General features: G+C 43.8%; 1 protein-coding gene across 3 annotated transcripts in view; it reads right to left on the bottom strand.

The window, feature by feature from the left end:
• Positions 7598 to 25646, bottom strand: part of SIK2 (salt inducible kinase 2) — a 43229-nt gene continuing 25180 nt past the window's right edge. For 2 of the 3 annotated variants that reach the window (XM_021375832.1, XM_021375834.1), the window contains exons 5-15: positions 25415 to 25539; positions 23234 to 23357; positions 21840 to 22060; positions 21066 to 21218; positions 18788 to 18952; positions 15932 to 16160; positions 15098 to 15364; positions 14800 to 14963; positions 13689 to 13802; positions 12973 to 13064; positions 7598 to 11515 (exon numbers count right to left, since the gene is read on the bottom strand). In XM_021375832.1, the coding sequence (XP_021231507.1) occupies positions 10921 to 11515; positions 12973 to 13064; positions 13689 to 13802; positions 14800 to 14963; positions 15098 to 15364; positions 15932 to 16160; positions 18788 to 18952; positions 21066 to 21218; positions 21840 to 22060; positions 23234 to 23357; positions 25415 to 25539 (2249 nt within the window). In that variant the 3' untranslated portion in view covers positions 7598 to 10920. The remainder of the gene's footprint in view (positions 11516 to 12972; positions 13065 to 13688; positions 13803 to 14799; positions 14964 to 15097; positions 15365 to 15931; positions 16161 to 18787; positions 18953 to 21065; positions 21219 to 21839; positions 22061 to 23233; positions 23358 to 25414; positions 25540 to 25646) is intronic. The other variant, XM_021375833.1, reaches the window with a different exon arrangement.

Below are 25646 nucleotides of genomic sequence, written 5' to 3'. Positions count from 1 at the left end.
GTTTCTTGCAAACATTTTAAAATGACATTAATAATGACTGAGAAATTTAAAACTTTCCTCTGCCTGGGGCAAAGCCAGAAGGGAATTTGCTTTCCAGGGCTGGAAATTGTGGCTTAGAAGGCTCAAATTTTTGGGATACTGGAGTCCAGAGAGCTTATCCTTTTGGGTTGCCTGAGTATTGACTCCTGCAACTTCCCTTCAGGCAGGACAATGCTTTTAGACCATTGCAGAGAGGAAACAGAGGTATAACAAGCTATGGGCCTGTATTACCACGGAAGCTGGAGTCACTAGGCAATTCCCAAGTAAGCCATTCAGTATTGGGTCCAGCAGCTTTCAGAAATTCCCAGAAAGTGATGTGCCTGCCAACGCATTCTGCTGGGAACTGACAAGTTCCTCCACCAGGTCCTCAGCTGCTGGCCTACAGCACGGGATCACTGCTTCAGAGCTGTGTCAGCACGCATATGTCTCCTTGCCTTCATCTGACATTACCCATGCTTCTTGATTAAACTGGGGGGGAATTACCGCACCTTCTCCAGGGAAACCCTCGGGAACATGTAGCTGCATCAGACTGGAGTGCTGTGCAGCAGTGGTGGCATGGAGATCTGCTGACCTCACCCACAGACTCACTTGTTGGGTATTTTGGTGTGAACGTAGGAATACCTTTTGTGCCTGGTGGTAAGCTTTCTGCTAACAAGCAATGTTTTATCTTCATGATCTGTTTTTCCCACTTAGATTTTTGAAACCCCTTGGAGTTAGTGTTGAGTTCTTGGATGTTTTATTTTGTTACAGATGGGAGCCTTACTTAGTTTTAAAGACACACTTTTACCTTTCTATGCTTACAGGCAGCAGACTGCATAGTACTGTCTCCTAAATCCCCTCTGACAGGACTGATCCCTCCCAGCAGATGTTTCAGCCCCACCTACTGTGAGGCTGTGTCATGGTTTGGCTTGGTTTGGCCTGGTTCCATGACAAATATGGACAATCCACAGAACTGCAGCATTAACCCTGTAACTCCCAGTGCACTGCATGATGTTATGATGTGGAATACCAATGGCAAACCATAAAACCGTGACAGGCTGAGGCCGACTTTGGAAGCGGGAAGAAGGACACCATGGAACACTAAGCGCAGCAGCTGGTCCTCGGTGCCTGAGTTGACTGTTGGCAGACAGAGGTCAGATGCTGCTGGTGTCAGTTGCCTCTCCTCTTAGGAAGTGTTTTAGTTGCTTTTCTTTCTGTTTAGATAGGCCTGAATTGGTGCTGGTCCATTAACCTCTCACCTGCTGCCTTCACTTCTGAAAAAAGCACTGTGTTTTGAGAGAGCTGGAGAAGTGTGTTCTGCACTATTGCTGGGTGAATCCCAGCATGACCTAGGTCCCATGGCCTCTGCTGGCTTTGGGGAAGCTTTTGCACAGGAACAGTGCCTGTGAAGGCAACCCTCTGCCTTTTTTTCTATTTTGTGTACCAAACTCTGCATGCCAGCATCACGCTCCAAGGGATGCTCTCTATAGGCGAGGGCATTTGGTCACAAGGAAGAACCTTTTATTTGCATTATAGTTTCTCTTCCTGCAGCTCTCCTTCATGCTTGCTAAAACTGATGTTTGAATTAAGTCAGACTCACACCTGTGTCTTTGGCACCACAAAGCTGCTGGCACAGGCTGTGCTTGGAGAGACAGCAGTGGCTGAACTACACCCATGGCTCCTGCAGCCTCAGCCTGGCTCCAGTGTTGTGCTGTGCTTGTGCACCCTCCTTAGAAACCCTCCTTGCTGGACATTGTGAAGACCTGCCAGGTCTGTGGTAACATATGGTTCCTGGTATCCTATGGTCAGGTAACAGTAGCCACTGCTCCACCTTCAGGAGGGATAGGATGCCCTTGTTCAGGTGTGTGATTTAATTTCAGAAGTGTGGGTTGCTGTGGAAGAGCGAACAGCTGCTAAGTACAGGTCCTTTTCTGGGCCAGCTGACCTGGGATCTGCTTCCCCATGCTGCTTTGTGTCCGGATGCCTGAGCACTGTGTAGTGCAGGAGGTCTGTCTGCTCATAACGTAGGCTTCCCTCATCCCCAGTGACCCAGATGGGAACAATGAGCCACAGAGAGCTGCAGTAAAGCTGCCAGAAGCTGCTTTCCCCTCTGAGTTTTTCCAGGCTTATTTTTAGGCAGTTTACATTTAATTATTTTGAAGGAAAAAAAATTGCTGTTGTGGCTTCTAAGAAACCATTGATGTAAAAATCGGCCCTTTTAAAGACTGGTATTCTGGGACACATACTCCGGGGAAAGATGAAAATCTGGGAATGTCATGCCAGGGCTCTATGCAACATGTTCAAAATACTGCAAAAATGCATGGGGATTTTGTACCCTGCGTGCTTTTTATTATTTAAGTCTCAGCCCCCAGCTCCAAGTCAGGGGTGACACACGTTAGTTGCCTATTGTCTGCTCTGTGGGAGCCCCATGGGTGCTTTCTCGGGGCAGTTCCATGGCTTATGGCAGGTGCTGGGACTGCCCCAGGTTCCTGTGGGTGCTGGGACTGCTGACCCTCAGTGAGGGGCTCTCAGGGTATTGGCTCTCAGAGTCCATCCTGCATGGAGCACTAAATGCAGCAGCCTGTTGTCAGCCATCAGCATTTGGGATACATTTTTCTGAGGAGCTGACACTCGTCTGATCTCTTTAGGCAGGCAGTGCTGAGTCAGAGCTTTGGCCTGTCTTCAAATATGTGATTACTTTGAATAAACATTAATAGGGCAAGGTGAAGTGCTGGGACCCACAAGTATGTCTGTAGGGCTTGAGGTTAAGGACCAGGGTTAACCAGAAGGGCCAAAGGTCAGCTCGCTGTGGCTCTGGGAGGAGGTCAGGGCCTTGTGAATTGAACTGCAGCTTGGCATCCGAGTGAGTGTGTGACAACCAGAGGTCTTGGAGCAGCCTCCAGCCTAATGGCCCCACTGGGCCAAGCCTGGTGGGCCTATATGGTGCCGAGGCCTGTGTTCTTGGCAGCAAAAGGGGATGTGCTGGTTCTGTCCCCAGCAGGAGCTCTGCAAGCTCTCTCTGCCTTCCTGAGAAAGAGTTTGCTCAGTGCCCAGTGGGTTAAAGGTGCTTCAGAACCTTCCTTGGCTCTGTGCTATAAATTACCCTCAGTTTCTGATAGGCAGCATGGCCTGGGCAGATGTGTTGGTGTAGTGATGGCCCCAGGGATGTCCTGGCACAGGGAGCGGACAGGACATGGCTGTGCCTCTAGCTCATGTCAGCGCCCTGATCCCTGTCCGTAATTCATCATCTCTCCAACAGCCCTTTGTGCAGTTCCCATGGTGTGAACAGTGCTAATGGGGTTTAGCCGCCAACTGGCAGCATTAATAATAATGTCCTCCTGCTTTTGCTTATAGCACATGCTACCAGGGAGGTTAGAGCCAGGTTCTGTGCATGTCGGGTAAAGTGCGGGCCCCCTACACCCCAGGGACTGATGTGCTCGGAGCTGGGCACGCTGCTTGCTGGCAGGCCTGCAGTGCTCACTCAGAGGCCTGCTCAGCTCTGCAGAAGCTCTCAGCTCCTGACTGCCCAGAGGAGCAGCAGTGTGACCTTGCCAAGTGATTAATGTGTAAGCTGTTAATTGCAAACAGAATGGCCCATGCTGGAATGGGGCAAGCAACCTCCTGACTGCTGGGGCTTTTGCCATTTGGCACGTGTCACAGTACCCACTCAGTAAATAAGCTGTATGCTGCTGTATTCTGTACTTTCAAAAAAAGAAATAACAAGATCTGAGAGGGTCAAATACTTTATTTTTTTTAGGGAGTGGAGGTCTTAGAGAATATTTGCTGAATCTGGTGCAGTATTTTCCATGCAAGCAGACACATGGGCCTCCCAGAGAGCCCTGCAGCACAGTGCTCAGCAGGCTCAGCTTGAAAAGGTAATGCCTACCCAAGTGATTTCGGTACATTGTATTTACCCTATTGACGTCAGCAGCTGCATGGTCTCAGCTTCTCTCTGCTCTCGCAGCTTGCAGGAGAGAAGCTGCAGAGGGCTCATGAACTCTGCACGGGCACCCAACCTTTCCAGAGCTCAGCGTATAATTCTCAGCTAAGTAAATGTCCATTTGTGAGTATTTTGGGATCAAATCTCCTATTAGCTTTCCAAAATGTAACTCATTTTGCTTCTACTCTGTCAGCCACCACCACGTGGCTTCTTATCAGAAAATAAAGGCTATAGTGTTTTGGTAAGTCAGTTCAGCAGGCACTGTTCCATAAAACCATATTTATGGCATTTTTAATGGAGAAATTTTCTGCAAGGAAGTATCTTTTTGAGCGCAGAGATCTCATATCAAAACCACCATTTTTAAACCCTTTCCTAACACTGAGTGGTAGCTGTATGGGAAACAGAGCTTTCCCAGCAGGGATATTGTTTGGGATCCTTGTTGGAAAGACCTGAAACAATGGGCAGATAGAATTCCTGAAATAAGCTGGAAAGATGAAGTCTAGTTTTTGAGTCTTGTTTTCCCTGAATAGGCTTTACTAATGCCTATGCTTGTCCAAGAATAAAGGCAGATCAGTGTCTAGTGTTGTGATTTTGCTGGTTGGGCTCAGCCAGAGATAGTTTGGGCACTCCAATATTGTCATGTGGTGCTGCTGTTGTATGCTTAAGTCTGAGGTTGGATTAAAAAAAAGAACAGCTCCAGCATTCCCATTTAGCCTGTTAATGATATTTTTGGAGTGCCCATTCCAAACATACAGTAGTCTCCTGCTTCCCACACCCTGTGCTGGAGGGCTGTGTGGCCCCTGGAGCAGCGTTCCTTGCCAGGGGCCAGCTTTGTCTGTGTACCCAGTGTGAGTGTGCACAGCTGCTGACGGTGAGGGGAGGGGGCTGCTCTGTATCTTCGTCTGCGCATCTCAGCTTTGGATCTAGTCTCCTGACACCCTTTTTCTGTGCTGTCCCATGCCACTGTTTAGCTTGTATCTTCTTCCAGATACCAGGTGAAATGTTTTGACGTCAGTTTATCGGTTGTTTTCCATTCTGCCTTGGTCCCATTGTCTCTGCTATGCCAAAACAAGTGCCAGTACTATTTGCTCTTTGTGCCCCTGTTCGCTGCTGCTTTAGTGGCTGAATCTGCCTTATTTCTCTGTTCTGCTTCCCACTTCTTATTCCTTTGAGGTTTTCTGTTCCTAATTCACAGCTGATTCCCTGTGAGATTTACCCAATTAGAAATTTCTTTTCACCATATTTAATGTGAGCTTCCTGCCATCTGACCTCTCCTTCAGACATGCAGTATGATATTCTTGTCAGACAATAAGCTGAGTCAGCAGAAATTGCAGTGTTTTATTGTCCCAATGTGCAGCCCTCTGTGCCAGGCTGACCTGGTTGGCCATGCTCTCTGCATGTTGTCCTCACTGGGGTCAGGACTACAGAATCTGTGTGGCGTTGTCATATGCTCTGCAACTCTGCAAGGGGCTTAAAAGCTGTGACTCAGCCTGTAGGCCAGAACTTAGTCCAGAGGGGAGGGCTTCCTCCTGTCTCCACTGGGATAAGAAGGGCTTACTTAGCCTTTACATTTCAGGGGGAAGTGTGTCTTCCAGACATCTTGTAAGGTTAGCTGAGGCAAGCCCTTGAGGTGTGACCTTCTCTAGATTTGCTTTGACTGCTAATAGCAAACAAATATATATATGGGAAAGAATGTTCCCTTCTTCGTGTCCCATACATAGCCTGTCTGCAGTGTAGCAGGAGGAGGAGGAACAGCTCTATGCTGTGCTGCTCAAGCACCTTCCTGTCGCTGGCTGATGGCCAGGGGTAAGCGGGGCATGCAAGCAGAGCACATGTTGCCCTTATTGCTTGGATCATCATGCCAGACTGCATCAGGAGGCAGCAGAGGAGCAGAGTATCTGGGAAAGCAGCCACAGCAGATGCACTGGACCTGTCAAGCTTGGTGTACGGTTAAGGCACAGCATTTCTGGTAGCCTGAGCTCACAGTCTTGAGGCTTCTTGACACTTCTGATTCACAGGAATGTGGAAGGTGATCAGTGAATTGGTTGGTTCTGTTACAAACCAAACTCCTAGATCTGTTGCCAAGTGTTTTGTGTCCCAGTGCATCACATGAAGTGCTGCATTCAGCTGCAGCTGTTTATGACCAATTGTAGCTGAGGTCACTGAGCAATTGCAACATGGTCAGCAGAGTTTCAGTGTGGTAAGCTAGATGAACTTGCTGGGTTCTATGCTCATTTTTGCTCAAAGTGTCTTTGAGCATCATACACTACTTGCTATTGAAGAAATCCTAGGAGTCACAAGAGTTATGTTAGAGATGTCAAGGAAAGAATTCTTGAGATTTTTTTCACATGTGCACTTTTATGACCTTTCCTGTAATGTTACTGTTGTTGCAGTCCTAAGAAAGAAGCTGTGATGTAATGCTTTCCCTACTTGATCTTGTTTCTGACTCTCCCTCTATGCGGAGCATGGCATTGTGAGTTCCCACAGAGTCTCTCTTTGGAGTTGCCAAATTTTTCTGTAGGTGTAAGCTTTCTGCTTAAACTATCAGAGAACTGCTGCACTTCATTTTTAAGTTTTCACCCTCAGCAGGACTGTGGTGTAGGGCTTCAAGCAAAAGAATAAGATGAATTTTTCACTGCTTCTGCTTATAGTTGTAGAATGAAGAAGCTTCTTGTCTAAGAGGAAGGTCCTGGATTGTCTTAGGCTTAGTCAAAGTAGGCTTTTTATACCCAGATCAGGGTAAAAGGTTTCAAGGAAAGCAGTGAATGGGATGCAATTCATAAATGGTTATAACTGCTTGTATTCTCAGAGTGGGATTTCTCTTCTTAGGTCTTTCACAGGCCAGTTCTGTCCTACTGTCAAAATAGAGAAAAGGAAGAGCAGGAGAGATGAGTTTTGAAATTTCAAATTAATAAGACAACTTTAGGCCAAGTGCGAATTTTGCTACTGTTTCTGATTCCACAGAAGGAAAACTTCCACCAACTTTGCCTTGTTTTGTTATCTCATCTTAAGAAATTTTGAACGATTCTTTTGTTAGTGAGAGTACAAAGTACTGTAAGAATCTTGAGGCATCATGCTTTCCAGTCTCTGGAAAAGACTGCAGTGTCCCGTAGACTGCCTGGTTCTTTACTCTGCAAGAAACATTCACACAGCATTCCTAGGAATTAGCATTATATGATCAACATTAAACTGCTTTTGCATCACCTCTTGGGTAACTTATCCTGACTGACGTGAAACAATGACAAAACTAATAGTGGTTTTGAGAATAACTTTCCTCCTTCAATGTCAAGTCAATTCAATATACCATTGACCTTGCCAATTTTGGAGGCATGCTTCGGAAGCAAAGCAGACAATAAAAACATGCAACTTTTTCCTTTTCCTTGTGAAACTCTTAGAATGCTTTCTCCACTTGATATTGCAGACTCTCCAAGACAACTATCCTGTGTGTGTTAAAACAATAGGACGCCAACTTCAGTATAGAGAATCCAGCCTTTGCAGTAGGGGCTTGGTGGTTTGTTTGTTTGTTTGGGTTTTTTTTTGGTGATTTGAAGCTTGGTCTGTCAGAGACAAAATAACTGCAACATTATATGTAAAGAGGCTGCTAAAGAACACAAAGCATCAGAAGCCACATTAATTCTCTACATATTTGAAAATGAAATGTACGTATTCTTTATTTTGTATCAATACACTGTAATTGCTTTACAGAGTCCAGCATATCAGTTGTATGTAAATACTACAGACGAATTTACCAAACTGGAGCTCACACTACTAGTGCATTTAATCCCAAAGCAGAGACTAATCCCTCTAACTCCTTAAAAAAATACATTGAAGAACGTACCACACGCACACATATATTGCACTTTTCTCCATATGAAATTTTTACCCCATATACATCACACCAAAGTCTCTTCAAAGGAGCCTTTAATACAAGATAATAAAGCTAATAATCACTCTAACAGTAGTGTACACTGTCCTCTAATGTTAGACGTAACAGATTTGAACAGAGGAACCACTTTGAAGTAGCATGACTATGAAGTGGTGCTCAGTGGATACTCTGCTGTATTAAAAGGCATTAGAAGCCTTTTATTCTAATTGGCTAGAGGAAATTACATGAAATGTTAAGTAGGATGTTGGTTGAGGGAAACAGTCTAAACTATTTTCAGAAAATGCTGTAGCATTCCCTTAGCAGTACTGCAAAGCTCAGATGAGCTTAGACTCATTGGCACATTAAATGAATCACATAACTTGAGCAGAATTATTCTTACCATCCTTGAGTCCTAAAATGTATGTTATCATGGAGCTGAACAGGGCGAGAAGTGGTTATAGGCATGGCAGTAACCCAGCTCCTGGTGCAAAACTGAGCCTGTTGCCTCAGCTGTGTGTGTCTCGGTAACAGTTTTGGCTGCATAGTTCCTTGAGCACTAGTCTGATCTTAGAATTGCAGGATAGAAAATAAGGAATGAAAGGAAAGGACTTTGTTGCTTCCTTTTCTCTTCTGCAATGGTGAAACGCCTCATGTGTTAAGCTGGGGTGTTTTTCATCTGTTTCCTGTCCTTTTGCCAGTCATTTCAGGGGGGCATAGAGGTTTCTATGTTCTGCAGCTATTTACACTGTCAGAAAAAAACTTTAATTGTGCCACTTCCCTTCAAAAAGAAATGTCTATCTCAGCTATTTAAACAACAGCTTTCCAGCTCTCTTTATCTTGTATCAAAAAAGTAAGTAGTGTGTGGATGTGATCCCTGTTCCTTAAACTTTCCTCTGCTGATGCCTTGAGAATCATTCTGATATCAGAGGTAGAAGCTGAGCACTTAGGATTGAATTCAGCTGCGCAATTGGATCAGTACCAGAGCAGGCTATGTAGTGACAGTGATGATATCTCTAATTGGCATATACAGGAAACAAGGTACTTTCTGTCACTTGTTAAACCCTTCCCTCCTTCACAAAGCCTACAGTGCAGTGACTGAAGTCTGTTCCACAATTAAATGTGTTCTTATTGCTGTAAATGCTGGCTGGTTATTCACCTTTCTGGTGAAAGATAAGAGCGCAGCTTAGAGAACTCCTTTTTCTAGCTCAGTAGGCTCTGTGATATGACACACACTGAAGACTCAACAGATCACAAGTACTTTTTTTTCTTTTATTTTCTTCCTCCTGCTATCTATTCAACCCAGTGCTTTGCTACAGTATGTAAAAACACTAAAACATTTGTCTATCCTTTTTTAAGTGACTACATATCCTGAAGACCCAAACTGAGTTTGGTGACTACACTCTCTTTACTTGTAGTGTCAAAGTCTTTAAATTAAATTTGAAGTTTAAGTTAAATTCCAGAGAAATTTTCCAGTAAACAGTGGTGTTCTCTACACATGCCATCAGCGCAGTTTCTCCAACATTCTTTGTGCTTTAATGAATCTGCAACTGTGCTTAAAGTTTGCTCAGAAAACGATGAAACTGTCTGGCTACAAGCTTCATCTACAGGAGAATGATAGACAATACCCCACAACATTTAAAGACCTGAGATGAGCCCCAAATTAGAGGTCTAAACTTTCTGCAGATTCCTAAACAATCTTCCTATGACTAGTATCTCCTGACTGAAAGTTGTGGGGACGCAACTGCTTGTTGAATTTCATATTTGTTGAAAAAGTCAGTACAGAACAGTTCTCGATGCTAAATATTGCTGTAATACTTTCACTATTATATATACACAAACAATCAAAACACTACCAAGTTCAACATTACGTTCCACATGGTGGAACATGTACTCTGAAGGGACTTTGGCAGTAGCAAGGATATAAATGGGGTATTGTCTACTTTCTTCAGAAAAAAAGCATATAGTCTGATAAAGAACTGAAAAAAGGCACAGCACTATCACTTCACAGGGTTTTTTCTTTTTTAAGCTCATTGTTTTTAAGTTCTAAAACTGTAAATAATTTTCCAAATATACAAAGCTCAATAAACCACCAGCAATGTGTACTGCAAATTCAAAACACAGTTTGTCTGCTTGTTTTTTATGATGCCACAGAAGGTCAGACAGATCCTCTCCAGTGATCAGAACTTCTCCAAGACAGAGCTCTCCACAATGGTCTGTCTGCAGCAAGAGCTGATTTCCAACACCACCCAGGTGGATCTCTGGATGCCAATGGCTGCAGCTCTTGATCCTTCTCTGACCATTCTTCTTAGCCTCTCTCTCTGCTACCTAATTCTTGATCTTTCAGTATTCTCAGCCCCACCCAGAGCTCTCTACAAATCACTGTGGTGCCCTATGTCAGTTCCAGGTATCTTTTGACAGAGTCAGCACATTACTTAGCAAAGATCCAGAAGCTTCCCTTAGTGAACAATTAAGAATTCCTTGGCAGGCTTGGGAAATAACTGTTTATTTGCTAGCAGGAGGAAGCAGAGGCTGCCTGAGATGCCTGGTGATCTCTCAGACTTACCGTGGAGCAGTCCCAGATCAGTAGCTTAACCAGCAACTGGATGCCAAAGTGCAACTTTCCTTTAGATCCACCTCATGCTACTGCTTCAGCTCAGTATGCTACTTGCCATCAGCTCAGACCCAAATCAAGTCTGAATTTCAATGAAAACTATTGCTTTTATTGCCAAGAAGTAGAATGCAATATGCATTCATTCTCCTTTCTCCTAGCAAATGCTAGATGAATGCTGACAATACTATCAAAGTTTTTGGAAGGGGCCACTTCCTTTCTTAAAAACTCACTTTTTTTCCTCTCCTTCTACACAAACTGGTTCTTTAGGGGACCAAGCTGAACTGTCTGCTGTCTAGCCCCAGCCACTAGCAAGAGGAGCTGGTGGCCACATACTTGTAGCCATCTCCTGCTTTTTTCCAGTCAGGTGGATTTTTAGTTCCCTTGTTGATTTTAAGGGTCGAAAGCTTTAGAGCTGGAACAAAACCATAAATTCACATGCTTTTCCATCCGTCCTGGTTTCCACTCTCATGGTTGACACCCATGGTATTAATTCACCAGGACATAGCCACTGTGTTGGGGATCTACAGTTTCCATCATCTCACAATCAAAGAGTCCAGGCAGCTCTGAGAGGGTCAGTGCATCGTAGTTTGACTGTGGCTCGTGGGATGCCAAGCTGCTCTGGCTGTCAGGCAATGCTACACTGCTCTGCTGTGCTGGGTCCATGGAATACTGGCACTGGTCAGGGTAGTCTGGCTCAGAAGAGGTGACAGCAGGCAATTCACAAGTCTGATAGGAGTATTGTAAGGTCTGTGGTGGCTGCTGCACCTGAATTGGTGATGACAATCGTGATGAGCTGGTGATCGGGGAGGGTGACGGTGGCTCCAGTTGTGCCTTCTGGTAGTGAGTGAGGAAGAGGTTGTATTGCATTTGTTCCGAGGAAGGCTCCATGACAGGGCTCAGAGCCTGCTGTAGGCTGAACTGGGTTGATTGCTGCTGCGCTGATGCTGGTGGCTGCTGCTCCTCCTGGCACGAAAGTGGCATTTGACTTGACCTTGGGTATGAACTCTCAGCTATTTGCATCTGGTTAAAATAGGCCTGCAGCTGGGATTGCTTCTGGAGAAAGAGTCGCTTCTGATGCAGCCTGAATCAAGGACATAAACAGCAATTATTTTTGCCTTTTCAAGTGTTAAGGCACTGGCATTTGTGCTGCATGCACCCCAACAGTTCCAGCAGGGAGAAAAGGGCAGAACTGGAAAACTCACGGTCAACCTTTTTTATCTACTGAAATTGACTCTGTGGAACTTGTGAACTGAACAGCTGTACTTTTCCGGCTACTAAGGGAAGTGAACAAAGCTTTCCTCCCCCATATTCCTTTCATCTGAACTGCACTCCTCCCTGTGAAGTTTTATGAAACTTTATGGCTTTGACCCTCTTACAAACAGGAAGAATTCCCAACACAATGCCAGGTTACATAGCTACCTTTGACAAATTCCTGTGATATGACAAAGGGGAGGTCTCCTGCCAGCCAATTCCCAATGCATGCACAAATAGGAAACCTCCTACTGACGTATGCTGACAGCATTCAGAAAAGGAATCTATTGTTTCTCAGCTTATTTCTCTGCACAGACCTCCTAGTCTTGCAAGAAATGTACCAAGCTGCTCTGAATACTGTCAATATTGTCAGTTAAGTTCTTGGTTAGGATTAATCAGTTGTCAAGAGTGGCTGTGAGCTATAAAGCAATTCTAGATTGCATACTTCCTTGAAATCAAGTAGTAGTTTCATACTTCTGTTCCTTAATCTTTTTTTCCATAAAGTGTGTAGCTAGGTTGCTGTTTTCCTTTCTCTTTTTGGGATTCTTCTGCAAAACTCAATAACATTATCGTGTGTTTAGTATCTATTTTACTTGCTTAATAATTACCAAATGATGAGCTCATAAAAACCTTACAGCTCTTTAACTTGGCAATTAAAAGCTTGTCTGTCGTAATACATTATAACAACTATAAAGATACACTTCTCATCGATTCATTCCCTTTTCTTCCTCTACAGTAACTTTTTCAAAGGAGCTTCGCTTCTGATTTTTCGGTGACAAGAAAAGCTCTCTTTACTTTTCATTTTCTTCACTGTAAGATTATTAGGTCATAGGAACAAGGTGGGAAATGCCTAAATGAATGCAGGGCTTTCAAGCAGGTGGAAAGACATGAGCCAGATGTTCTGACTTACCATAAAAAGCACAATATATAGTAAGTGGTGGGGAGGGCAAGGGGGAAGATGAGTACAACAGTGCAAGTAGTATCTTTCTGCTGTTTCCCTTTGCACACTGGCACTAAATGAAGTGTGCAGGCATTTTCAGTCTACCTGTGCCCTAGTAGTATCACCTGACAAAGAGCTCAGAGCACAGCAATTTGCAAACTCAAGGCAGGATTGTTGTTGTTTTTCTTTAAAACAAACAAACAAACAAAAAACCCCTATGATCTTAACAGTTTTTAAGTGAAGTTTTCCTTCCCAAGGAATTCCTAAACAGACAAAGTCTGTCTCAATTCTTTCATTACTATTGAGAGTAAGGATAAGTAGCTTATCCACACAGTTTGAAATCTTACCTGTGCTCCTGTAACTGCTGTTCCAGACTCCAGGGCAATTCTTTGCAGTACAGCTGGCAAGTATTTGGAGCTTTTGGTAGTAGGGTGGGTTTCTGCAAGAAAGGTAGTGCTGTTTTAAATTGTACTTGTTCAGTCCGGAGTGCAAATGAAAGAACATTGCCTCCCCTTATGATGGTTCAAGTGTCCACCTTCATTTTCAGAAGCTGCCACTAGAGCTGCTGTCTAAAACCACAGCTATCACTGCTTATTGACTTCTACCCCTTGGAAAAAGACATTTTTGATGATGGACTGTATCATATAAGTCCGTAGAAAAATTTCTTCCCAAGTGAAAGCGAAGCTGAAAAAAAAAAAAAGGGGGGGGGAGGGGGGATTTGGAAGAGAAACAGAAAGTCCCTGGTGTTCAGAAGCTGGGTAGAGGCTCCTCAGATCCTGATGCATCCCTTTTTCAGGGTGCAACACAGATAACGTATTCATTAGCAGACACCTCAAATAGCTTTAATAACACTCTACAGTAAAAGAGCAAGTAGGAAAACTGCAGCAATACAGTCTGATTTTTTCATAATTAGGGTCAGTGTGTGACAGAAGAAACATACAGCATAGTTTCAAATTCAGCTGTTCCCTGCTAAAGGTAGCCCTTGAGGAGAATAATGGGATCTGAATGGCCGAAGATGCATGGACACAGTGCCTGACTGGGATTGGTGGGGGAGGCATGATACCTGGAGCCTCTGCTGCAAGTACTGTGTCTGTAAGCTCTGCCGTCGGGATAACACTGGGGTATGTGCACCACTAGGGAAAGTGGCTGCAGCCTCCTGCTGCTGAGGTGTTTCCTCCTGCAGAGAGAAGAAGGAAATGCTTCATCCCCAGAAAAACCTTTCCTGCCTAAGCCCCTTCTTTATGGAGTTCCCCTGACAGAGATTCTATAGTTGCTGTTTGAGTTGGATCCCGGTGTCACCTATCGCTTTCACTGCATGGTGAGCAGCCCACATTACAAAGCTCTGAGCTATCTGTGCTGCAAAATGCCAAGGGCTTACATCTGTGACTAAACCCACATTATACATAACATTTTGTGACTTGCTTGCCCTCTGATGTACTAAAAGTAAAGAGGTAGCAAACTGACTGAACTCTGAGCATGCTTTTGTGCAGCTGTCATTTCACAGCTTCAGAACTGAACACAAAAAGCTTTCTGTAGCACTTGGAAAGGACATGCACAGCACAGGGCAGCACTGGGAGAGAACACCGTGAGCACTGTGGCATGCATATGGCAAGCAAGAAATTCTTCCTTTTCAGCTTGTGGTTGTCAGACGTGAAGTTTTCCAGCAGTCAGAAAGTAACAGAGCTTTAAGAACAGCGTGCTTGACCTGGAGCATGGGTGCTTGCAGTGCACGTGTGCTGCTGGCCCATTTCATTCACAGGGGCTGACAGAGATTTCACATTCCTATTTACTGTTACCTGTTCCATTCCAAACACATAATTAGGGAATTGGCAGGAGCTATTTGGCCTTTCACAACACAAATCAAGCTGTTATCATATAGCTTTTGCTGGAGGCCAACTCTGACATGGAAGGATGTCAGTTGAGATTTGTTAAATCTGAAACAACATTCAAATTTTAATGAAATACTGGCTTTGGAAAGCTGCTGAGGTTGTCTCAGACACCATGAGAATATAAAGGCTAACCTGCAAGTACCCATTCTCCATTCTGCAGGAGCCAGAGGAGAGGAATGAGCAGTGTCTACAAGCAGCTCTCATTAGAGCCCCCAGAGCACCACATCCCCAATAGTCTGTCCCACAGCACTGCACCTGGCAGGGGAGCTGTGCTAAGGGTGGTACCTGTGCAGGGCTGGTAGCGAGGTCCTGCAGCTGGGGGGCAGCTGATGGCAAAAGGGGTTCTTCTTCCGATCCCATCTGCTCATACAGCAGCTGGACTTTGTTCAGCTCCAGGATCCCTTTGGTTCGTGCCAGATTCTGGAGGTGCTGTCTGAATGCTACAATTCCTGTAGAAGAGGTGAGCGAAACCCCTTGTCAGAAAACGAGTTACCTCATGTCTGGTTGGCACAGCAGCATGAGATTAGCTGTGGTACAGCCACAGTCCTCTAGGAACACAGCAAGTTTAAGGCCTCATGGTTACCTTGTGTGAGGGATGTGTCCGATGCTCTGCGCCCCTCCCGGAAGCTGACAGGGGAGCGGTTGTGGGCCTCACGCTTCTGGGAGGCAAGTGCCTGCATGGCAGGGTTGGCAGGCCGCAGCCCCAGGAAGGGTGCTGCGAGGGGCACCATGTCCTTCAGTGGTGGGGCATCACCCAGCAGGCCCACATTCCTCTGCACTGACCCCATGTCGTACTCTGACTCTATGCTGCTGCCCAGAGAGGAGTTTTCATCCAGAGAGTAGACCTTCCCTGTGTCAAAAACCAAAAGCCAAAATAAGGAGGAAAGCGCAGCAGTAATTCGGAAGTGCCGTGGGCTCAAGCTATCCCTGCTATTTCCTCCACTGGAGAAAATGGAACAAAAAAGAAAGTAATCATAGTGTAGTAAGTCCAGTACTGGAATGTTTTGGGGTTTTCTACAACTGGTTTTTACACAATTGCAGCAATAAGACACCATACAGGTGATGTTCAGTGGCTTGTTAAGAGCGCAGTCAGTGTTCTTGCAGAGGACCCTGATGAGATCACAGCTTGAGCTGAAAGGCTCTGTCACCTTGCTGGTTGTGCAATACCCAAGAATCTGGGTGTTTTTGTGTGCCTCTATCCTCCTCCCCCAGCACATCTTTAGGGGGATGAAGGGTTTGGGGACATTTGGTTATGTGACAGCAGCACAAGCAAACTTACAGGACCTCACCATCATTGGTACATGACCACAGCCAGCTGTTTGCTGCTCTGATTTCATACTGCCTGCTCAGCAGGTTTGGGGGCTGTGTGGAACTCATCTCATGCCTGAGGTGTGTGTGTTGTGTGTAAGGCCCATACCTGTGCCTGGCACCACCACTAGTTGGTCGGTGACCTCAGCCAGGGTGTGACGCCGCTTCCCACTGCGAGCTGCCTGCAGGGCTGCAAATGCCTGCGCAGGGTCGTCCTCTGCCTCGCCTTCCGTCTCTATTCCTTCATCAATTGAGGTTTCCATCATGCTAGTTGGCAGTGACTGGCATCCCTTCCGAATCACCATGGGAGGCACAGGATCTAGTAGGCAGCCATTTACCTAAATACCATGTAGAACAGGCAGCTTTCCATTACTTGCGCACAGCAGCACACCAAAGCGTAAGATATCTCTGCCTATCGTGGAAGCTAAAGGCAGCTTCCCTTGAACCCACTGAGTTAAGCAAGGTTTGTTGAAGAGTTGTACAAAAGAAATCTCCCAGGTGGTATCACCAGTGCCATTCCCTTGGTATTGACTCCCTAAATCTGAATACTCTTTTCCACAGCACTGAGTTCTCCAGGGCCTGCCTTTCTTATTTAAAACAGAAACAAAAACAGAAGAAGCAAACTAATTTTGCCAGCTCTGCCACAAATACAAATATTTACAGAATTATCACTATTATTGTTTCCCCTTACTATATTTACCATGTTCATTTATTGTTATCAAATAAGGGCTTCGAAAGAAATGGTCTTCTTGTATTTAATTAACTGGTGTTCTTGGAGAGCTACAGAGGCATGTTCAGGAATGATACAGTAAATGCACTCCTTCCAGCAGAAGTCCATTGGACTTACACTGCTGTTCCACAAACAGAGTCTGTGGAGCCCCCTTGTTGAATTCACACAGCTTGATAAACCTCTGAGCAACTTCATCTGGTGTGAAGTTAGCACTGCTTTCCAAACTGAAATATTGGGCCTTTCCAATCTGAAACACTCCTAGAATTACATTTCTGTATTTACTCTTTTTCTACACTTTCAATCACTTTGTCTTGAACTCTTTTGTACCTTAACTAATTCCATATGCAATTACTTTGGTGCTGAGGACTGTGGCCCATGTCATACTGTTGGCATTCTGTAATACCCTGGAAGCTCTGAGTAGCGTCCTGCTGCACAAATACTACTGCTTTGGCAGGCTCAGATTTAGCAAAATAAATATGAATGAAACAACACATTCATTTAACATAAAACTACACTACTGTAGGTGATGTTACATAAGACTGCTAAACTGTATTCAGCAAAGTTCTCTGGTATTTTGAAAACACATGTATTTGGAAAAGAAAGTTCACTGCATTAACAGTAGCTGTTAACAGATGATCCCAGTAGCAGACGATATTGCAGTTACTCCAGGAAAATATTTAAAACAGTACTGAGAAATGCTTTCACTAATTTGAGCTTCAGTATAATGATGATTTTTGCATGGGAAAATTCTACATCTGCTGCATCTATTTTAAATAGTGGCTGACATCCTTAAGCCTAATTTCTTGCACGCTTTCCATTTGTGACTTTCCCACTCAAAAGCCTTCTACTCATCTGGCAGCAGGAGCACCGGAAAGAATATTTAGTGAACTGCTGGAATAGAAAGGAGAGCACATGGGCTGTCAGCTTTTTGCAGCTTACCATGGCACGTGGAACAGAGCTTGGAAGTTCTAGCAGATGTGCTCTGTAATAGTTAGGCACTGAAATATTCCTAAGCCAATTGTGACTTGACACCTCAACCGTAGTCACCATTTATTGATTTTACTCTAGCCAGATGGCATCTACAAAAGCAGTGGGGCATACAAAATAAAGTTTGAAACGTTAATTTCCAAATCTCTTTGAACTACTTTTTGCTTTCCAGGCTGTAAGAACCCACAGATGGAGTTAGTTAAAGCAGTGGCAAGAACCAGGGCCACACTCTCAGTAACTAACCAGCAAATGAGTAATAAAACCCTCAAAATGGCAAGCCTGAGATCAGAACCCTGGCTGACAGCAGGAAAAATGCAACGTACTAAAATTAAAGTTATAATGTGATGCGATAGGAAGGAACAACACAAGTTTCACGGGAATAATACACTTCACAAATATAGTTCTTCTGAGCAATTTCCTCATCCTCACAAAAGCTGCTGTGCTGTACTACCCATGCTGCCAGCCTCATGCATTTCACTTATTCTTTGCTACCCTGCAGAGTACTGTGGCACACCTCAAAGCTGGATGGCAAAATGCATCAGATGTGGCTCCCTTCAGAATGAAGCTGTAACCGTACATTTCTGAGGCTGCAGAGCTGACATATCCCATTAGTTGAGTTCAGTTTAATCTGTTAACTGTGGAGGTGCGGGAAGCATACACACAGTCTTCCAGTCTGATTACAGAAAGCAGAACCCAGTAGATGGGACTGCAGTTTTTATGGTCTTCAGAGAAGGTTTTACGGGCATTCCCAGTTACAGGAACGGCCCAGCTAAGAGCTCTACAACCCACTTGAGATGCAGCAGTTCTAATGGGCTCTGACAGACTGGAGGTCCTGCAGGCTATTTACCATTCAACAGAAACTAACAAAATGCAACTCTTTCGGCTAGCTTATTATGAAATTGTCAGATGAAATACTACACTTAAAAGTCATTAATACCCTTAGCTGGCAATGAAAGCTTATAATTAAGGTTTCATTATACCCTCCCTTTTCTCATTTGTCTGAATTTTTGTTGAGTAGCTGAGTGGGCCACTCTAGATTTTCAGCACAAAGAACATGTAGGGAACGCAGAGTCCAGCCCCTAGTCTGGAGGATGAGCAGTGCACTGGCGGGAAGGGCTGCCAGCCTGGAGGAGCAGCCCCTGAGCCTCACCAAGCTGTACAAGGTGCAAGGCAGTAATTTAAAAGGCAACCACGTTTTTTTAGTCTTACTGAATTCAGGCACAACAGTAGGGTGAAGCTAAGGTGTACCTTCGGTGTGTTGACTCTTTCTTCTTCCATGAATGCCGTCTCTGTCTGGCAGCTGGATGGAGGGAATGAGAAGGCCTCTGCTCCCGAGGTGGGGGGAAGTCCTGGGGACCGTAACAACCTCGTGTTTTGTGAGCGCAAGTTTGCTGATGGCACCACAGCTTGTGCCTAAAAGAGATGAAAGGACTCCAAAAACTGAGCAGCTTTAGGTAGAAAACAATGTACAAAGTCACAAATTAAAAGTAAACAACACTCAGCCCACCTCCAAAGCAGAAGTCTAGAATTAATTTTCTCATTCTTGATGCATTACATTCTTAACGTTGGGAATAAAAAATAAAGTGTCATTACGCTAACTACTTATTGAAGCTGAGCACTTACTAGCAGTGAGGAAAGTGTTTGGGACTCTTTAGTGACCTCCAACATATGACATACTTTTTATAACTCATTTTTATATGTTTATTTGTAACACCCTAAATATTACCAAGAGGGTCAGAGCTGGTTTCAATGGCTTTTCTGACAAGCCATAAGAATAGAGCAGAACGAGCACTGCTGAAGGGAGAGGTGTGCCTCAGGGAAGGCAAGCGTGGCAAAATTAGGAAAACAAGATAAACCACCAGTGAAAGCCATTGTTTTCCTGACATGCAGGATGCACACAACTTGTCTATCCAAAATAAAACAAGCAGTCTTATACTGGAGCCTGTGGTGCCACCACGTGTGAAAACAAATGTTGGTGTTGCTCAGGATAACTACACAGTTGCTTGCAGTCCTGAGAAAAAGTGGCAATAGTGGCTATAGAGTACAGAAAACTTGAACGTAGTACAATAACAAACTACCTCCTGGGAGGTTCTCTCTTCCTCCTTGCTCATCTCTCTTCACCTACTTTTAATACATCTTATAATTTATAATCTGCCTTTGAATATTGCATCTTTCTGTCATTAGATCTACCATCCAAGAACATAGCTGGTTTTAATCTTTGTCAGCCAGAGTATGCCTGGACTTAGGCTTTCATAGTTGAAGTGGTTTCAGCAGAATCTGAAAACAAATACTGTCTTGCTGCCTTAAGCCAAGAAGGAACAGCCTGGTTGTGATTTCTGCTGGAAGCAGAGCCCAGGTACTTCAATATGGCAGCAGTGTAGTACCTAGGAGGCCATAAACTTGAGAGCGTATTTACTTGAAAGCACAATAATCTGAATCATCTTAGGCCAAGTCTTTCGTGTTTCCAGTTATGCATTAATAGAAAACAACAGTTCTAAAGTGTCTGTGTATCTCAATGAAACAAAAGAACATGTTAAAAAAACATCTGAGTATTATTGGAATATGACACAATAAACTCTGCATGACCTTTCTTTCTGAAGAAAATCACTAAGGAAGAAGTAGACTGAATAGCTGCAGAGCCTGTGCTGCATCAGTCAGTATAATGAGAAGGGATGCTAAGTGGACAGCCATTTGCAATGGACGTAGGGAGCACACAGAATTGCTGCTGATAAAATACACACAGCATTCTTAAGACTTAAATCAATTAGTTGTCCTAATGGCTCTGTGGTCTATGCCCAGAGGTTTTACAGTCATGTTGAGAAATCTTGCTGCGTAGCAGGAGGAAAAAATGGCACACGCTTTCGCAGAAGTGACATTATTTAGGAACATACATCTCTGAGTCTTGAACAACTAAGAGTCTCATGACAGTAATACTCACATTCGCTACGTAATACCACAATGAAATTGGTTTCTTAACCTAACAGATTGATGCTATTTTCTCTTGAGTACCTCTTTACCATACTTCAGGAGAGATAGAAAGCATATCTAGAGATCAGCAGGTGAGAAAGTAATTTTATTTTCAGTGGGTCTTTTTTGACTGCCTTTGTTTAAAAGCACTGAGTAGAGTGTTCATGCTTTAGCCCCCATGCCAGTAGAGCTCTGCATAAATTCAATGGCTTATTTGTGGATCACATTAAAGACACTCCAAGCATTGCACAGTCTCCACAGTTTCTATTTATCCAACACTTTAACCATTGATTTCTGAACAAAAGTTCAGAAATCCCCAAAAATGGAACCGTTCCACTTTGAAGCACAAGCACAATGCTTTCCCTTTAACCATATTGCCAAACACGTGCTGCCCAGAAGGACAGAAGGAATGTTTTGAGTGAAACAAGAAGAGAGGGAATAAACTGGAACCTAAGGTTAAAGCATTTGAATACCTGTTTAAAGCTTAAACCATTGTTTGCGTTTCGGGCCTCAGAATGAAGCCAGTCAGCTTCCACATCTGCCCAGAAAGAGACCTCACCTTGGCTACTGTCTGCTCAGCAATGGTGCTTGGGCGGCGCTGGCGAGCATCAAGTCTCTGCTCCACAGGGAAGCTGCTTCGATGAGATTTGAGTCTTTCCACTAACAAGTAATAGATAGCAGCAAAGTGGTTATAACTCTTGTTCTGCAGAGACTGAAAAAGAAAAGTGTAAGAGTTTGTGTGCAATCAAATATGGGTTATTTTTTGTGTTCTGTGAGACCAAGAAGAAAGAATTGTCATCTCAGGAAAAAAAAAAAAAAAAGAAGATACTGAAGAGAAGTTTACAGTATGCAAACATTGTTCTGAGTTGAGAAAGTTTCAAATCAGGGTGTCGAGCAAAGGAAAGCATCAGCTTCAGTACTGGGGCCCTTTTAAGTCACAAGGGCTCACAGTGTTCCAGCGTGCAGCAGTTTCTGTAGCTAACATTCAGGAGCTGTCCCGAGCCTTCAGAAATTTGAAAATAGAGGAGCGACTGAGGAGGTCTTAGTGACCTCCTGAATGTATTGGCCATCACAAATCACTAAAAGCAACAGAAGCCAAGCCTCTACAATGGAGAGAAGCCTCCTCTGGCAGAAAGTACTCAAGTGCAGCCTCCACAATGGTTAAAAGCATCAACCATTGTAAAACAAAATTATTGTGTTAACTCCACAAGGAGTCTGTTTGTATTCACATTTGGTAAGAAGCATGGGTTGGGATTGGAGGGAAACATGTAACTGCTTAGTACTTCTATGACCACCCCCTCCCTCCAGGGAGGACTGCTTGACTCTGGTTTACCTCAATAGTCTTCTGTTGGTCTATTCCAAGGCTGTGCATTAGCCGCAGAACCTGTTCGTTATACTCTCCAATGGAAGGCTGGTTCTCCTGTCTTGGGGCATAAGGAATGGATCTCTGAGCAGGAACTTCTATCAGCATCCACTTGTGTTCCTTAATCTGAGCAATCGTTAACCGTTTGGATGGGTCTAGGACCAGCATTCTTCTAATCAGATGCTCACACTCTGTTGGGGAGAAAAACACATTCCCAACCTGCTTACTGTTTGCATATGTTCACCTGACACCTACCAACAGAGTGTGACAACAGGAAGCTGTTCTTCTTCCACCTGACTTCCGTGCTAAAAACATTTCCTGAGGGCTACAACAGTCTTTCAAAACAAGATTAAAAGTCACACTAGAAAAAAAAAACACAAAAAACAGCTTCTTTAAAGCATGATGCCATTACATCTACACAGCTCCTACACAAGGGGCGTGGTAACATTTAATAACTCCTTGAGGCTGCTTGTGCTGTCCTAAGTAGAGTGCCAATATTAACTGATAAAGCTTCAAAAACCTCTGTGAAGTGCGGAGGGGGGAAGGAGCACCCTTCTCCAGCATTCTGAAATGGCTTTTCCAGGCTCATGGAACAAGAGATATACCAGGGCATTGCTGCTTTCTGACCACTATGTGTTGGACAGGGCTAAAAACAGTGATCACAGTGATCTCAGTTGGGTTAAGTGAGATGAGGGTACAAGAGATCAACACAGTTTTCACGCAAAAAGAAGTCAATATAGCAATATAAGTTCCTTCAGAGGGGCTTACCAACCTGCCCTGAATTTCTAGCTGACCATGAGATGCTATGAGCCAGCCAATTCAGACAGTTGTGACAGATAGTTTAGAGATTTCTGGCTATTTATTCCTGTTGATCTCTTTTGGTTTCAATGTTTTGCTAACAGGCACACCCTTCCCACTCCCTGCAACACCACGTGATCAGCAAAGGGAGCTGCAAAGCTGGAAGTGAAACAGCCCATCCGCGCCTCAATCACAGTGACAGCTGCAACCTGCACAGAGGTACTTGCATTTAGCTCACACGCTTACGTCAGCAAAGTCACAAACACAGCACAGCTCAGAGCAGGCTGTAGACTGCATCCAGGAAGCTGAGGGCTTGCTGCAGTGCAATAATTGCATCGCCACACTGCAATCTGCAGTAAGAGTGGGCTGGTTTGCCTACCCAGGAGAAGCAGCCTAATTGCAAAGACATACAGCTCACCTAGGCATGTGTTTCTTAGCAAAATGAGAAACAGTCTACTGTGCTGTAATCTGATGGGCAGATATACTCCCCTCACTGTACTGCAATGGAGATTATTCTAGAATTTAATCAAAGTTTAACATAGCAAGAATAGAAGACAAACCATTACCTTCTGACATAAAGTAAGGTATCCTGAACCTTCCTTCCAGAACTCGTTGCCTCAGTATGGGGAGTGTTGGCCCATCAAAAGGTAATGCTCCACAGACCAAAACATAAAGAACTACACCCATGCTCTGTAAGAAAGAGAACATTCCTTTCATTTTTCAGGCTACAAGTGAAGTAGTTGAGCTTGGTTAGCCAAATCCTGCCACAGAAAAAGTGTAAATTATGTCCTGGAGAAATGGGAAATTTATACAGAGTGGAGTTAGAATTCTGAAGAACAGTAGACCTTAGAACACTAAACTAACCCCAAGTGGCTAGGCTTGCAGTACTTGTGCCGATAAGCAGGTAAGCTGAACTATGACATGTTGGAGACTCTGGTTGCTAGCAGGAAGCTCATGGCAGATGACTGCAGGATACCTGCAAAGCGAGCCCAAACTCAGGTTTAGAAACTATTGGTCTTAATGTTGTTCAAACAAAAGCAAACCTCAAACAGCAGCCACTCAAAATAAGAAACCTTTCACATTTACTAATTTGCAGGAGCCTGGGTGAGAGGCATCCTGGTAACTTTATTAACAGCCATCTTCAGGGGAATGTCAAATAATGATTCTCCACTGCTGTGTACAGTGCTCTGAGCATGAGGGATTATGTAAAATGAGCAAAAGGAAACAATCTGGGAAATAGCTCTCATCCAATTGCCAGACTAGTTTTATGAAGTATGCAAGTTAATTGGCACTGCAAGTGGAAATAGTCCTGCAGCATACGCCAGAAAAACATCGCACCACACAAGATGAAATAACCACAGCAGATGAAATAATCACACCAAACTCTCATGCCATGAGTTGCAACAGATAGTCACAGCACTCAATTTCTCAAGAGAAAAAAAGCAAACATTTAACAATTACCTTAAAACTTTTTAAGTACATAGAGATTTTAAAATTAAATATGTATTTTAAGAAGTCACTTCCTTTCTTAACTTGCTAAAAATTAAACTATGTGTTGCTACATTCCTCCTGCTACCTTAGCACTTTCAGCAGACCTATTCTGTGACTGGATATTGCAAAAGAGATACAGAAACCTTAACTCATCTCAGAAGATAAGTGAAGATAAATTTCAGATAAGTTTTACCTGAAATATAAACACTTGTGCTTCTCTTTGTGAGCAGGTTTATTCTGTTAATAATTTAGGATCGCATGTACTTAAAAACTATTTACCAAAGCTCGGAGATTCACTTTTGACATTCCCAACTGACATCTGCCATAGGCTTATTTGCCAGTTACTGAAGATTTAGAAAGGCAGTAGCCTATATTTTTTAAATATCTGCCTACATATATGTGTGTGCGAGATAATGTTTATAGACAGATGCATGCATGCATGCATCTATGTACATAAAAACACAGTGTTTCTTTGTTAAAAGAACTAGCATCATTTTAATTAGCAGCTGGAAGGTGACTTTCTGTGCACTGTTTGCTTACCAGGCTGTGGCAAAAATGTCAGTGCCTACATTATGAAGTGTGTAATATTATCGCTGCAAACCTAATACCAGAGCAGAGGCTGTCAAAGTGTATCGTCTCTGGTTGCTTCAGAAAGTGAATGTCTTGTAAGTAGCAGAATAAGAAAACTAAAAAATAAATAAAAATTAGGAATGAAAAAACAGGCTGACAACAGATAAAGGGTACAGAAAACCTCTTTGGTTCATTTTTAGTCCCTTTTCGATTGCATGAGAATATGGGTGATTCCCTCTGTCCTCTTCCATTGAGTAGTACACACACAGACAGATTCAGAAACATGCAGCTCAGAGAAGAAAGCAGCCATCATCTCTCCATCTCGTCTGTGTTTCAGTTGCTCTGAGTCCCATTAACCTTGGGAACTTACAGCCTGACAGGTTCAATTCTCAACGCAGAAAATACCAAACGCACAGAAACAGTAAAGTTCATGCATTCTGACAAGGGAGCCTTTGCAGGAGGTGCAGGCTTTCCTCTGGTATGCTTACACAGATCTACGGTGTACGTTTAACAGGCACACAGATAGGTAACTTTAATTTCATCCGGTGTTTTTATGTCAAGGAATAAATTCAAAGAGGAACAGCTTGTCTGCAGCTTAAGAAAACTCAAAGGCAATTCATTTGCTCCAGCTTCCCAAAAATTGACTTGAATCCTGTTAAAAAAAATAAAAATAAAAATAGCTATACCCAGATATCAAGCTGGGGTCCTTCATATTGCTGTCCTTCAAAGACCTCTGGGGCTGCATACGGTGGGCTTCCACACCATGTCGTCAGGGGCTCACCAGTCTTGTAGAAATTACCAAATCCAAAATCTGTTGAGAAATGAAGGAGAAAAATCACTCCAAATGCCAGCTGCACGGCACACCGAATAAACGTATGCATGGGCTGGACCCAAAAGCTCACCTTCATTCACGAAAGG

This window comes from Numida meleagris, chromosome 23 (genome assembly GCF_002078875.1).
Source record: "Numida meleagris isolate 19003 breed g44 Domestic line chromosome 23, NumMel1.0, whole genome shotgun sequence".
Lineage (NCBI taxonomy): Eukaryota > Metazoa > Chordata > Aves > Galliformes > Numididae > Numida > Numida meleagris.
This window is presented reverse-complemented; position numbering and strand designations above follow the sequence as displayed.